The 13,403-nt window shown below is 35.2% G+C and overlaps 1 protein-coding gene across 1 annotated transcript; it reads left to right on the forward strand.

Annotated features, from left to right (window-relative positions):
• The first annotated feature begins 1,386 nt into the window (after positions 1 to 1,386).
• LOC149945885 (uncharacterized) lies at positions 1,387 to 9,077 on the forward strand. The gene is made up of 4 exons (XM_090170629.1): positions 1,387 to 1,465; positions 1,557 to 1,699; positions 1,759 to 2,001; positions 9,057 to 9,077. Exons 1-4 carry the CDS (start codon positions 1,414 to 1,416, stop codon positions 9,075 to 9,077), a joined length of 459 nt encoding a protein of 152 aa, XP_090026755.1. The 5' UTR covers positions 1,387 to 1,413.
• The last annotated feature ends 4,326 nt before the right edge of the window (positions 9,078 to 13,403 follow it).

Genomic DNA, 13,403 nt, shown 5'->3' on the forward strand with positions numbered 1-13,403 from the left:
ACTCGTTGTTGAGGTGCTCAGTTACTTGCCGGGAAAAATGCGGAGGGGCGCCATCTTGCTGAAACCACAACTGACGTCTTTCAGCCAATGGAAGGTCGTCGATTGCATCACTCAGTTCGTTCTGTAGAAAATGTAAATACCTTTGGCCGTTGAGGTTCGTCGGCAGGAAAAAGGGACCAATCAAACGGTTTCCAACAAGTCCAACCCAAACATTGACCCGTTCAAATTGAACCTGGTGATGATATTCAAAACCCCAATGTGGGTTGATGTCAGACCAAAGATGGCTGTTTTGATGATTAAAGGGCCCATCTCTAGAAAATGACGCTTCGTCGGAGAACAAAACATGGCGCAAAAATTGTCTATCTTCTTGGACAGCATTTAGTAACCAGTTGCTAAATTCATAACGTCTTTGATGGTCTCCGTCAATTAGTCCTTGGTGGAGCGTAGCTCTGTATGGGTGATAGCGATTCTTACGAAGAATTTTCCACACACGATTTGCAGAACAACCCAAATCAGCAGCGGCGTTAGCGCAACTGTGACGAGGATATGCCACAAAGTACGCGAGTACATTGTTCTCGAAGTCTAAATCCGGTTGACCCAATCCGCGAAACCTAGGTTGCAAGTTACCAAATTGATTGAAATCGTGAATTGCTCGTCTTACTGTATTTACAGATGGTGCTCCATTTGGATGTCTTTCTGCGAAGATTTCAGTCACTCTTCTAAGGTTTTGCGCTGCTTCTCCATAGTAAATGGCAACTATCTCGGTACGCTCAGCTACTGAATAACGAGGCATTGTTCGAAATATTATCAAACACTGATAATAATCTCCCAAAGTTTTCCTTTAAATACCCAATGCATGTTTAGGATTGACCTATAGCCTCGTGTTTTTTAAATCCGGTCGTTTTTTTAACCAAAGTTTCAACTGGATTAGGTAATTCGGTTTCAATTATCGTTTCAAACAATCGTAATTTGGCTTCACCAACTTGTAAATTTTTCAAGCTCGAATTTTCACTGATAAATAAATTGTTTTTCGTCGAGTGAACAATTTTTAAGGGTTTTCGATGACGGCCTACAACTTTATAATAGAAATTTTTTATCTCGCACCTAGTGGTCGAAAAATAATTTTTCAAAATTGGTGAAAAACATTACCGAAAACGCTCAAATTTCTCAAACTGATGTCCCCCGGTATAGAGAATTGACCTTCCAAATTTGAAATCGGTACTATAAATAGTTTTTGAAAAAAAAAACACTTTTCCGAGCAAAAAAAAAGACCCTGTAGATCAACACTTATTTATTGAAAAGGGTAACGCTTTTGGATATTTTAAATATTATTGTATTTACATTGAATTTTTAGGGATTCGAGGCGGTGTTTCAATGATCTCAACTCGTTATTCTGAAGCGAATAACAAATATATGGCCGACACATATGATTCGTCTAAAGAGAGCAGTTATATATGCTATTTAGGTAATTTACATTTTAAAAAAATATATATATATTTTTTTTTATTTTAATTATTTTAATTTTAATTATATTAATTAACTTAATTTAATTGAAGATGCTAATAATTTGTACGGTGCTGTTATGTGTGAACCACTACCGCTAGGCGACTTCCAGTGGGTTCAGGAGGATGATTTGCAAACACTCTGTGAAAATATTCTGAGTATTCCCAATAACGTTGAAAACGGATACATTTTAGAGGTAAATAACAAGTGTTATAATTATTGAATTATATTTTTAAAGAATTGTTTCCTTTGCAGGTGGATCTTGAATATCCTCCAGAGTTGCATGACTTACATAACGATCTCCCAGTAGCGGCGGAATCTAAAGTTATTACACATGATATGCTATCTCCATACTCCAAAGATCTCTTAGGAAAATTAAATATTAAGGAGAATCAAAGTCTACCAAAACTTCTTCCTAATTTAAATAATAAAGAGAAATACATAGTACATTACTGCAATTTAAAATATTATGTAGAATTAGGTTTGAAAATAACCAAGGTTCATCGAGCTCTAACCTTCACTCAAGGAAAATGGTTAGAAAAATATGTTAGATTCAACACTGAACAGAGGAAATTATCCAAGAGTTCATTTGAAAAGAATTTCTGGAAACTAATGGTTAACTCTGTTTTCGGGTAAATCAATTTAAATAATTTATTGCTGTTTTTTCCCTTACTTCATTTAATTCTTTAGAAAAACAATGGAAAATTTACGGAAGCATATAAATTTCGAGTTGATTCATAAACCAGAAAGAATGTTAAAAGTTACAAGTTCCCCGCAGTTTGAACACTTTACCATCTTTAATGAAGAGTTAGCCGGCGCTCATAAGAAGAGAGCTAAAATTGTTCTTAACCGGCCTATATTTACCGGATTCACCATTCTAGATTTATCAAAGGAGCTCATGTATCGGTTCCATTATGGATTCATAAAAAATACGTACGGGGACAAAGCATCACTATTATTTACAGACACTGGTAATTTAATTTAATATGCATTTTTTATTTAAATAGTACTAATATATAAAATATTTACAGCCAGTTTAACGTACAACATTAAGACGGATGATGTTTATAAAGACTTTGAAGTTCATAAAAACCGCTTTGACTTCTCTGATTATCCACCTTCGCATTTCCTTCATTCTAATCAGAATAAAAAAGCTCTCGGTTATTTTAAAGACGAGACAAATTCGCAGTTAATTCAAAGCTTTGTAGGACTTCGTCCAAAGCTTTATTCTATTAAATTGTACGGGGAGTCTAAGACCGCTGAAGAGATAGAAAAGGAGTTGCGATTGGGGAAATCTTTAGAGTAAATTTTAAAGCATAAAAAGGTTTGTAAGGGCGTTGCCATGAACGTTATTAGAAACGTCATCCGCCACGAAGACTATGAACGTTGTCTTTTTAATCAAGAAACCATGCCAGCCGAGATGATGCGTATAGCTAGTTTCAAGCATGAACTATTTACTTTAAATACTAGAAAACTTTGTTTATCACCAAATGATGATAAGATATACATTCTACCCTGCGGGGTTCGTACATTAGCGCACGGTCATAAAGATATTGAAAAATTATAATGAATGCTTGTATTTATGTATATATATAAAAAAACTGCTATTGCTATAAATTGTAAAAAATTATTTTATTGGATACATTTTACACATAAACTCTTTAATCATTTTATCGTTTACATATTTATCTTTCTTAAACCTAGACACAATGTTATACATTTCTATTCCTTTACACCTGTTTATAGCAAAATAGATACAGAATGCTCCACACGTATTACTAGAATTACTCTGTAATTGATTAGAATTAAAAGTTACAGTTTTACTGTTTCGTTCAATAAAATCATTAAATTTAAAATAATCTGGTGGGTTTCCAAAGGAATCCATGAATTCACAATTTTTATGTTTAGAAAAATATATTAGAACCCAGTGTTCTCCAGGTTCAGCACTCGTATCGGTATTTACAATAAATAGAGAAGGGAATATTTATACGTATTTAGGTAGCTTGTCAGCCGCGAACACGCCTTGAAATATACTTTTAGTACTTAAATCTTTTTCAAGAATTTTAGTTATCTGTAGCGAATCCATTAATTACTGTAATCGAAACTCACGGTTCGATTTTTATCAATTTCAATCAAGTTTTGAAACTTAGCGTAAATTAGAATGGAAATCGTCTCCGATAACGGTTTTGCAAATTTTAATTCTAATCTCAGGTTACTGCTTTTTACAAGATGCAAGTGATTAGCGTTGTTATTAAGATCCGAGGTTAAATTGTACGCGAATAAACAATTTCCGTTACGATAATCTTCCCGACTTATCTGATTCCCTTCATCTACGTTCCACTTATTAGTTTGAATGAAAAGATTGCAATACGCTTGAATATATTGATTTTCCTCAAAGTTTAGAGATAACGAATTATGAGGGACGCTGCTACCGTCAATGTACAATCCAATGCTTGATAAATCGAAATGTTGAAAGTTGTACGGGGATTTTTTCAAATCTCCTAGAAACGCTTTTTGTTCCACAAACCCGATAACAACTTTCTTAGGTGCTTGTCCGGTAAATAAATGATCTTGCACACTAGCCATAAGACCAGCGGGTATAGAAAATGAAGTGCACTCCGAACGAGTTACAGGATATTTAGCGGTTCCATATTGTAACGCCTTGGCTTGAGCGAGCGACAGTTCCGGTATCACTTTAACTTTCCTCAGATAAAGGGAAGCTGATAAAATCTCCACTTTACATTTTACGTCGGAATGAACGCAAAAAGCTGCTCTATTTTTATCGAATTTAAATTTCAAATCAACCATATTTAATAAAAAGCGTGGTTGTTGACATAAATCAGTATGGACTACGCCTAACAAGTCAATCGGCCCTTTTTGCGCTAAACTCGCTCGTTTAGAGAAACCATCGTTATCGAAAAATGAATCGAACTTTCCAGGCGTATCCCGATAGAAAAGTGAACTCGTTAAATAACTTTTTTTCGCAGAATCTCCGAACGTTAATAAAGTTTGTATCATACTTTTATAAGCGTAATTTTGACTGGAAGGTGTTACTGATCTTTCATTAAGAAATACGTGGACGTCGCTAAAAAGCGAATGAAGAAACAAATTATCGGGGGCGATATTGTCAGCTGGAGTTCCGGCAGCAACACCTGGAACCGCGGGTTGCGGTAGTTGACCATTATCTTTAGTTACCTTAACTCGAACGTGCAGCAAAGTTTGTGAAAGGTCTATATACGTTTCAGAGTTACCGTTGATAGAAAATGTAATTGATGCGTTATCAACTATATTTGATATTGGATTATACTCAACCCATTCTCCACCAATAATCGAAGATTGTGTCATAGGTACTTGAAACAAATCTAGCTCGGAATTTATACACTCAACTGTGTGCGGGTGTAAAAGGGACATTATGAGAATATATCGGAACGTTTAGGGAACCGTCCTTTCGCTATCCTGCCTGCTGTTGAAATGGCGCTTTTCGACTGAGTTCGTTTCCTTTTATTTCCGGAACTGGTCATTCTTTTAATATGATCCGTAGCTGAAGATGTTAGTCTCATGGCTTCATCAGCTGCTGAAGCTAAAGTTTCCCTTCCAGTGTTAATAGAATGCGATTTAAGCGCTGTTTTAATTGGGACTCCGCTAACAACATCGGTCGCTACTTTCGCTCCGGTACTTAAAAGTTTTTTTCCCAAGTAAGAAGCGCCTTTCTTCAGTAAAGGTACCGCGAATCTAAACGCTGAAGATAATATATTTCCTAGTCCATGTCCTCTTTGCACGGCTAAACCTCTATATACAGGTATTCCACCGAAACCAACCTGGTTTAAATAGTAACTTTCATAATCAGTTCTTGAAGGTGAATATTCAGACCTCATGATGTTAACTGTTCGCTCTCTTAAGCTAGAATGAAGGTGTGTCCTGAATGATTAAAGGTTTATAGTGAAGTCCACATTTTACGGGGTTTAAAATGTAATACAACGTGAGCTTTTCCACTATGAAACTGTATTGGCTCACCTAAATCATCTGTTATATTAATCTCTATAGTCTTAATATTATTACACACGACTGGTAGGTAATGAGGTTGTGAAAATATTTTTGTAGTTGTTTTCCCATTAGACTCGGCTTTCTCTTCGACGCTTATGATTCTTAATAGAGGTGCTAAACTATCCCCAACAACGCTATTTTCAACCAGATCAGAATAAACGAATAAGGAATGTAACCCAGCGTTCATATCAACTGGGTAGGGGGTTATAATTGAATTTAAAATGGTGAAATCATTATCTCTTCAATCCTTAAAACCTAGTAAAATCGATAGATCGGGGCCAATCACAGCTCTGATTTTCGGTTGCAATTTAACTTTAATTCGATTAGAATAATTTAAATAAGCGAATGTAACTTGTTCTTCTTCTTGGTTGTGGACGTTCATAACATGTAATAGTTCTTCCGGAGTTTTATAAAAACCCGCGGGAACTTCAATTATTTTATCATATTCGAGAGGGTCTTTAACTAGAGGGTTATCAGTCATTTTATCATATTCGAGAGGGTCTTTAATAACCAATAGATTAGGTTTTCGAACGTTATGCCATGTCCGAGGATAGCTTATTTCCGCTAACCCAACTTCGTACTGTTCCTCAAATCTTAACGGTTCAGCTAAATACGTTCGAAATTTACCAACGCTATTATCTTGGTAATATAATGACGAGGAATCTGAAGGGAGCGTTACGTAAAAACTCATTTTAAATCCACTTCTTGTATCCAAGAATTAAATGTAGGGTCGTAATCTTGCCACTTGACATACAGTTCTACGCGGCCGTCCGATTTTTTCCTCTTTTTTATTACTTTTTCGATTATGAAGTAACAGTCTTTTAAATCTCGACCAACAATCTGAACCTCTTCTCGATAGAATACTCCTAAAATGGGGTTAGAATTTAAATCCATCAGCTTATATACCGGTGGGTCACGTGGTAGTCTCTCAGCTATTTTAAACAATTCTGTAGTAAAATTCGGGTTATATTTCTTATCGAAAATTGATAAATTTCTACTTATTCTACAAATATCTCCAATTTCAAACGCGTATGTTAACGGAGGAGAAAAATTTACCGAACCGTAAAGATTTTTCCATATTTTAGCAGAGTTATCTAGAGTAACTTCCGCGGGTTTACATTTAATTGATCTGTGATAACTATTGTTATAAGCGTTTATAATATCATCTAAAACGTCGATATATTTAAGGGTGTTATTCTGCGTGAAATAGCGATATAAACGAGATTTAAAACTTCTAATGAATCTTTCAATAATGGACGCTTTCATTTCCGATCGGGAAGCGAAAAATTTAATGTTCCTTCGTTGTAATTCACTCTGCACTTCTTGACAGACAAATTCGTTTCCATGATCACTTTGAATTCTTTTCGGTTGACGGCCTTTTTCAAAAACGTTACGTAACGCTTCTAAAATTGTTACACCTTTCTTATTTTTAACCGCTACAGCCATAGCGTATTTGCTAAATATGTCAATAATACATAATACGTAGCGAGATCCTGAATAATATTTAGACAGCTTCTGAAAATCTGCCAAGTCCGCTTGCCACTGTTCGTCAATTCCATAAACAATAGTTCGATTTCGTTTGAATCGTCTTCAAGCAGGTTTATGCAGCGTATATGTATCCTGCTTTATTAGAAATTGTTTTACTTTTTCCAATGAAACCTTTAAACCTTTATGTCGAGCTGAATTATAGAGCGTTCGAACTCCAGCGAATGACCCTGGGTCTGCGGGATTAGTATAGATTTTCTCAAGTTCTTTCTCCATATCGGGTAATATTTTGATGTAATGGCATGTAACGCCAAAAAAGGAAATTAAATAATTCTAATATTATAATAACTATGATAATTAATACAGCTGTGATAATTTTCGGTGATTTTGAAAATGATTGTGATAAATAGGCTAAAAGTCCCAAAGAGACCGTTTCTGTACAACCTTCCATTGTAGGCTTATACTATGAAATGAGAACAACATTATCAGGTTAATATATTTTATTTAGTATGTATCCAAGGTCTTAGAGGACTAGGTGAAGATGATGATAACATTGAACTACTTGGTGGTGTATGAAATACAGCGAATGTTTCTAACAGTGTCAATCTTACAGGATTTTTAATTAAACGTTTTGAAATATTTGACTTATGAATGCCCTCGTAAAACTCAGTAACTCCTATAGGATCAATCACTGTTCCAGGCGTTTTTCTCACAGCGTCATACAAAAGATCGATTATATTAGATCCTCCAATCACTTGTCCTCGAATAGAAAGCTCTCCCGAGTTAGTCCATCTAATATATCTCGGATCTTCCGTAGTCGCTCGGTATAATGAAATCGCATCACTAACATAAGTTGCAGGTAGAGAATAAGATATTTGCGCGAACCAAGTTTTAGGTCGTTCAGAGTTTTCAATAACGGGAGAGATTTGCTCTTTACGTACGTAAGTTAACCGTCGTTGGAGAGTTTGATTGTATAATGCTAATTTCTCTGATTCGTTTAAATCTGGATTATCTAGAATAGATTTCATTTCATCATCGAGTGTCTTCTCTTTTTGAAGTTCAGGTGTTTCTTCTGTTTTGGAAGGTGTAGTGTTTTTTAATCTCTCCATTACATCTTCAGGTACTAGAATGATTTTTCGAGCCATCATCGGTTTATAGCTCGGCTTATTGCACTTCCGGCGACTGAGCTAACGATAGGTAGCAGTGGCGCTAATAAAAATGGAAGAAAACCACCCTTTTGTACCAGTATCTTTCGTCGTTTTGATATAGGGTTCTTCTTCGACACGTTTCGTATAACCGCGCTATGTTTCTTTAACCGCTTAAGATGACGTTCTGACAGTTCAATTGTTCCGTGCAATACATTTATACAACATTCAACGAGAGCCAATATAGCTTCCTTGCTAGCGTATTTAATAGCTGTCTTTCTTTGATTTAGATTACAGGATGTTAGGAAACGTAGAAAGTCTATGTTTTTCTTAACTCGTTTTGAGACATCCATTTAGAGATTTTCTTAGCCTTTCTTAAAGCGCAATGAACAGTTTCGGAATGAAAAGGATGGTCTAAATCAACGTCTTCTAGTTCTGATAATTTAGGACAACCGGTATCTTCGATGTTAGTTACTGGAACACCGAGGAGTGTCGATAATACTGCAGCTTTTTCCGCTATCTGATTGCAAATGTCACGTCTCGTTCTGTAAGGACGTTCGCCGTCATCCCATCGAAGGTGACAAATGTTATGAGATATCCATCTGCATTGTCTTTTATCTTCGTTTGAAAGCTCTTTGAAAGGGCATGGAGATTTGAAAGTAAACACTTCCGATTCTTCAGTTTCTAATACTACGTAAGCTAATTCTTTAATAATCCACTCTCGATTAACCCAAAAAAAAATTCCCTTCTATAATACACTTCATTTTGGAATAAAGACAGCCGATTCTTCACCCGGTATTAAACCTGTACGTAGTAAATACTGATCTGGGGTGTGATGTTTCAAGTCAACTAATAAATACCCAAACTTCCGTGACGTAGTTTGTTGAAACGCATCAATAACGTATTTGCTATTGGTTGGAGATATCTGCCTCGCGAGATGATAAATTGTTGATTTATCTCGTGGTGATTTAAAAATAAATAGATAATGAGCATTTAAATTTAATGTTCTTATTTCTTTTCCGGGGTAATAAAGGTTTTGCATTAAAATTAGTACGGAGGAGTTTCTGTGATGAGATCCGCGAATAAATAAATTAGTTACATCTTTATTATTAGATATCTCGCATAACAAATCGTCTAAAATAACTAAATTCCTTATTTGCGGGTTTAATATATTAACATCGAGTAACCCTTCGTGAAACTCGACTGAAGGTGTGTGTTCTAATATTGATTGAAATAGTTTCGGTTGATACTCGGTATAACACCATATTATCCTCTCCGGAGGAGGGGATATACAGGTCTTCTTATATTGAATCAACCGTCCCACCAGGAATGACTTTCCGCATTGGGTGGACCCGGCTACAAGCCCATTCATTGGATGTTGTAAGCTTAAATCCATAATGGTAAATGAGAATCGGAACATTAGTGCAATCAATTTTATTAGTTTTTTAACAGGTTTTTAGCATTGCATATTATTAGTGACATTATATTATTTAAAATTTCTTTCGACAATTCACAGCGAATAGTAAACATTTCAATAATATTTTCACAATCTACCGACATAATTATTTCATAAAAATGCAAATCTACACGCTTAGAATAATCCGTCATGATACAATCATGCTGGAGTTGAGATGGATGATCAATTTGACAGCCATTACACGCTTTCTTCAGAGCTTCGTGTAATTGTTTAATTACAACGTTAGTCATCGCCTCCTTTATTTCTTTGATTTTCTTTAAACACTTCTGAATCGACTCGTACTGGTCGAGGAAATTCAACCAAGAAGATTGAGCGAAAGCTACCCCCTCTTTAGTCGGTAACAGTTTTCCATAGTTTACTCCATAACCATGGTACATTTGTCTAACATCTAAAACCTTTTGTTCGGCAAATCTATGAACCGAAAACCGTTTGGTTTCAGAACCTGTGAAAACCCACGAAGTTTCAGCTTCGTTATTGAAATAAGCTTCAATGGCATCTTTCTTTGTCCATAGCTCTTGCAGTTCCGCTTCTGTTAGTTTGATACCCTTTGTTAAATCTAATAGACCGCAGTGGATGGTTTCATCTGCATAAACGATTAACCCTTTGTCAGCAGACACAGGAAATGAACAATTCCTATAAAATAAATACATTAAGACAAAGTTAAGAATTATCACTTAGTATTCCTACTTACATTTTAAGGTTCCTCGGAGTCACTTCCAATACAATTCAGATGGTGAACTTTCTAAATATGGTCTTACTATTATACGGTTTTCCCTTTTTATACTCTGAAATTATTTATCTTCGATATCTTATTTATTAAAATGGAGTTTAAAATTAATTCCATTCTACGTATACGCATTTTGAAGTGTATCGCGTTACGTATATAGGAATTTACCCGGTCCTCATACGGAATCACGTGTACAATTACAATACTTGAGAACGATACGTTTCTCATACTTAAACTTTAGATATTCGTTTGAAATACTCGTGAGAAAGGTTCAAGTGTCAAGCATATTTAAGTACTACAATGATATTAAAATGAAGTTTAAAAATATTTCCATTCTACGTCATTTTAACAAATATTTCATGACGTCAAAACACTCAAATCCATGTTTTAAATTCAAATTAACCGCGCCCCAATCCGCGCACGTTAACCGCGTCCCATATTCCATGACGTCAAAAAACTCTTAAATTCAAATTAACCGCGTCCCCCGGGTAATCCGCGCACGCGCGCCGCCTAGGTTATAACTTTTTACATCATTTCAACTTATTCCGTACGATAAAATGCGATAAGATATACGTTCAAGTATCTTTCGAGATAAGCGTAGATAAATGAACAAGTTGGCCTGGACACAATATGTTGATATACGGGAAAACAAATCGTCGCGAGAAATATCATAAATACATTGACTTTTCGACGATTTTACCCCCATTTCAGCCCTAAAATCCTGGATCCTCGATCCTCGATCCTAGGATCGGAGCCTCGCCCTCACTTTCCTTCTACTGACACACATTCCTCTAATAATTCGGATAAGCTTTTGGCAATATTAGAAGATACAACTAATGGTAGTTTGTGCTTCTCTCGAAGTTCTAACATCATATGAGCTGCTTTTCTTTCCAATATCCCTAAATGTTTATCGGCATTATTTTCACAAATGGGCTGGGAATCATTGTCATTGATTGCAAAATTATCACTATCATAAGATGCAATATTATCATCATCATTGTTTACATTAACTTCGGCAACAAAGTTTTTTTCAATTTTATGAATTCTGTAGACGTGACTTTTAAGAGACGCATAGTTATTAAGTGTCGTTGAACAATCGGTAAAAGCGCACCTAAATTGAAGATTTGGCACGTGAGAGTGTAGCAATCTTTTATGTTTAAGCCAATCCAAAGGTGTGAAACGTTTTAATCGGCATATTGAACACAAAGTTCACCATGACTATCTTCAAATATTTTGGATTTTGTTGAAAGAAAAACAATCTAACTTGAAAAATTAAGTTTCGACTTAAAAAATAAATTACATCTTTCATCAAATTAGAATAGTCAGATTGATTGATAGCGACGAGATAGGGTTTGCTTTTCATCTTCGTAACCCTGTAGCAGTCCCCTTTTTTAACAAAATAAAATCCTCTGTTTGTTTCCCCAAAAATACCCCGCTAAGTCGTCCCTTTGTATAGCCGAATTGTGGTGGTTCTTCCTTGCCCTTCGGAGCTCACACTATGCCGTTAAAATATATTTTTTTGTGTTATTTTTCTTATTTTGTTTTTGTTACTGTCACGAACGTCGGATAATGTAACATCTTCAGAAGGATTCGGTTTCAGTTCTTCTTCAATAGATAATTGCCGTGTGTATATACAATATAGTTAGGGAATGTTTTATAGTTCCCCGACTCTCCTTTTATCCCCAGTCAGAACTTGAATGCCAATCTGTGAAGTTCTACTCGGCTTATGATACCCTTTTTGTATTTTTCTGTATTTTATCCCCGTTTAGTGTTTATTAAATATTTTTGCCTTTAAACCATTAAGTTTATTTTTACCTAAAATAAATGTTCCGTAAGTGTTAAGAAATGCGGAACATTACAACCCTCCATTGATAGCGATGGTACGCGAGATCGGGAGAGCGAGAGGACCGTCACTTACATGGGGAAAAATAATTATGTTTGAACCCTCTTTCGACCAGAAGAAATGAAACCACACCTTTAAAAGTTCAAGTTACGATGTTTTTAAACTACGATAACGTTTTCTTAATTTACAAAAACTTCAACCAAAAATTGATTCTATCATTGAATCAATGACATTGATTTGCGTGAGTCGGAGAGTACATTTTGTTCAGTAATTTCGTTGGTAACGCTTTTGGTTTTATTGTTTTTAATTAAGTATTATTAAGAATGTAATTATTTATATTTAGGAAGAATGGATATGTTGAGATTACGTTGGGCTCCTTTTCCTCGTGTCGTAACGGGGGCAAGACAAAACGTCACCAGCGACTGTTTCAATCGCGACAGGATACGTAAATTTTTATAAAACCAATGAAAAACCGGGACGATTTGATTTATTTCAAAGGAAGGTGCATAGCGAGAGGCACAAAGAGTGGAATGGGTGTTACGCGAATATTGTCTTGACATAGTCATTCTCCCTGAGTATAAATAAATAGTCTTGGTATCTATAGCCATAAGTCCAGAGTGACCACAGAATATTTTAAAATCCTTTTAACGGAATTATAAGAAATTTATCAGTGAAATAAAGGAAGAAAATTCGGATAAAAAGTAAATATAGGAGAACATTAATTATGTAATAAGAGAACACGGTTGCCAAAATTGTTTGAAATGGGTATAACCTTCAAAATAAAGTTGATAACTGATATAAATACTCTAAAACTATCGGCGAACAGTGTTGGAAATAAGCATCATTAAAAACTAGGACGTTTTAAAGACTTCTAAGGGTAAAATATCAACAATTTTAATTTCTTCAGACTTTTGATTTAAAATATAGGGTATTATAGGAAACATAGGAACTGTTGTCACCCTGGAAGTCTTAAAAGTTTGTCCTTTTATTAATTATACGTATGTCATGTTCCATAAAACTCGAGAACGGTTAGCAATAGAGCTTTGAAATTTTAACTCAATGTTCAGGGCCTAAATTCCAAATACCTGACATGGTTATTAATCTAATTCAATTTTATTATTTTACTCATTTAATTTTACTCGATTTTGGACTTGCGCCTCTTTGCTTCCCTTATCTATT

This window comes from Leiobunum rupestre, chromosome 4, assembly GCF_980474605.1.
Source record: "Leiobunum rupestre chromosome 4, qqLeiRupe1.1.hap1, whole genome shotgun sequence".
NCBI classification, from domain to species: Eukaryota; Metazoa; Arthropoda; class Arachnida; order Opiliones; family Sclerosomatidae; genus Leiobunum; species Leiobunum rupestre.

What these genes read in the sequence shown, in the direction of transcription:
- LOC149945885 (XM_090170629.1), top strand. Translation starts at nt 1,414, where the DNA reads ATGGCCGACACATATGATTCGTCTAAAGAGAGCAGTTATATATGCTAT. An exon ending in CAGTTATATATGCTATTTAG is followed by an intron (nt 1,466 to 1,556) that starts GTAATTTACATT and finishes ATTTAATTGAAG; the next exon opens with ATGCTAATAATTTGTACGGT. An exon ending in TAGGTTTGAAAATAACCAAG is followed by an intron (nt 2,002 to 9,056) that starts GTTCATCGAGCT and finishes TCCGTGACGTAG; the next exon opens with TTTGTTGAAACGCATCAATA.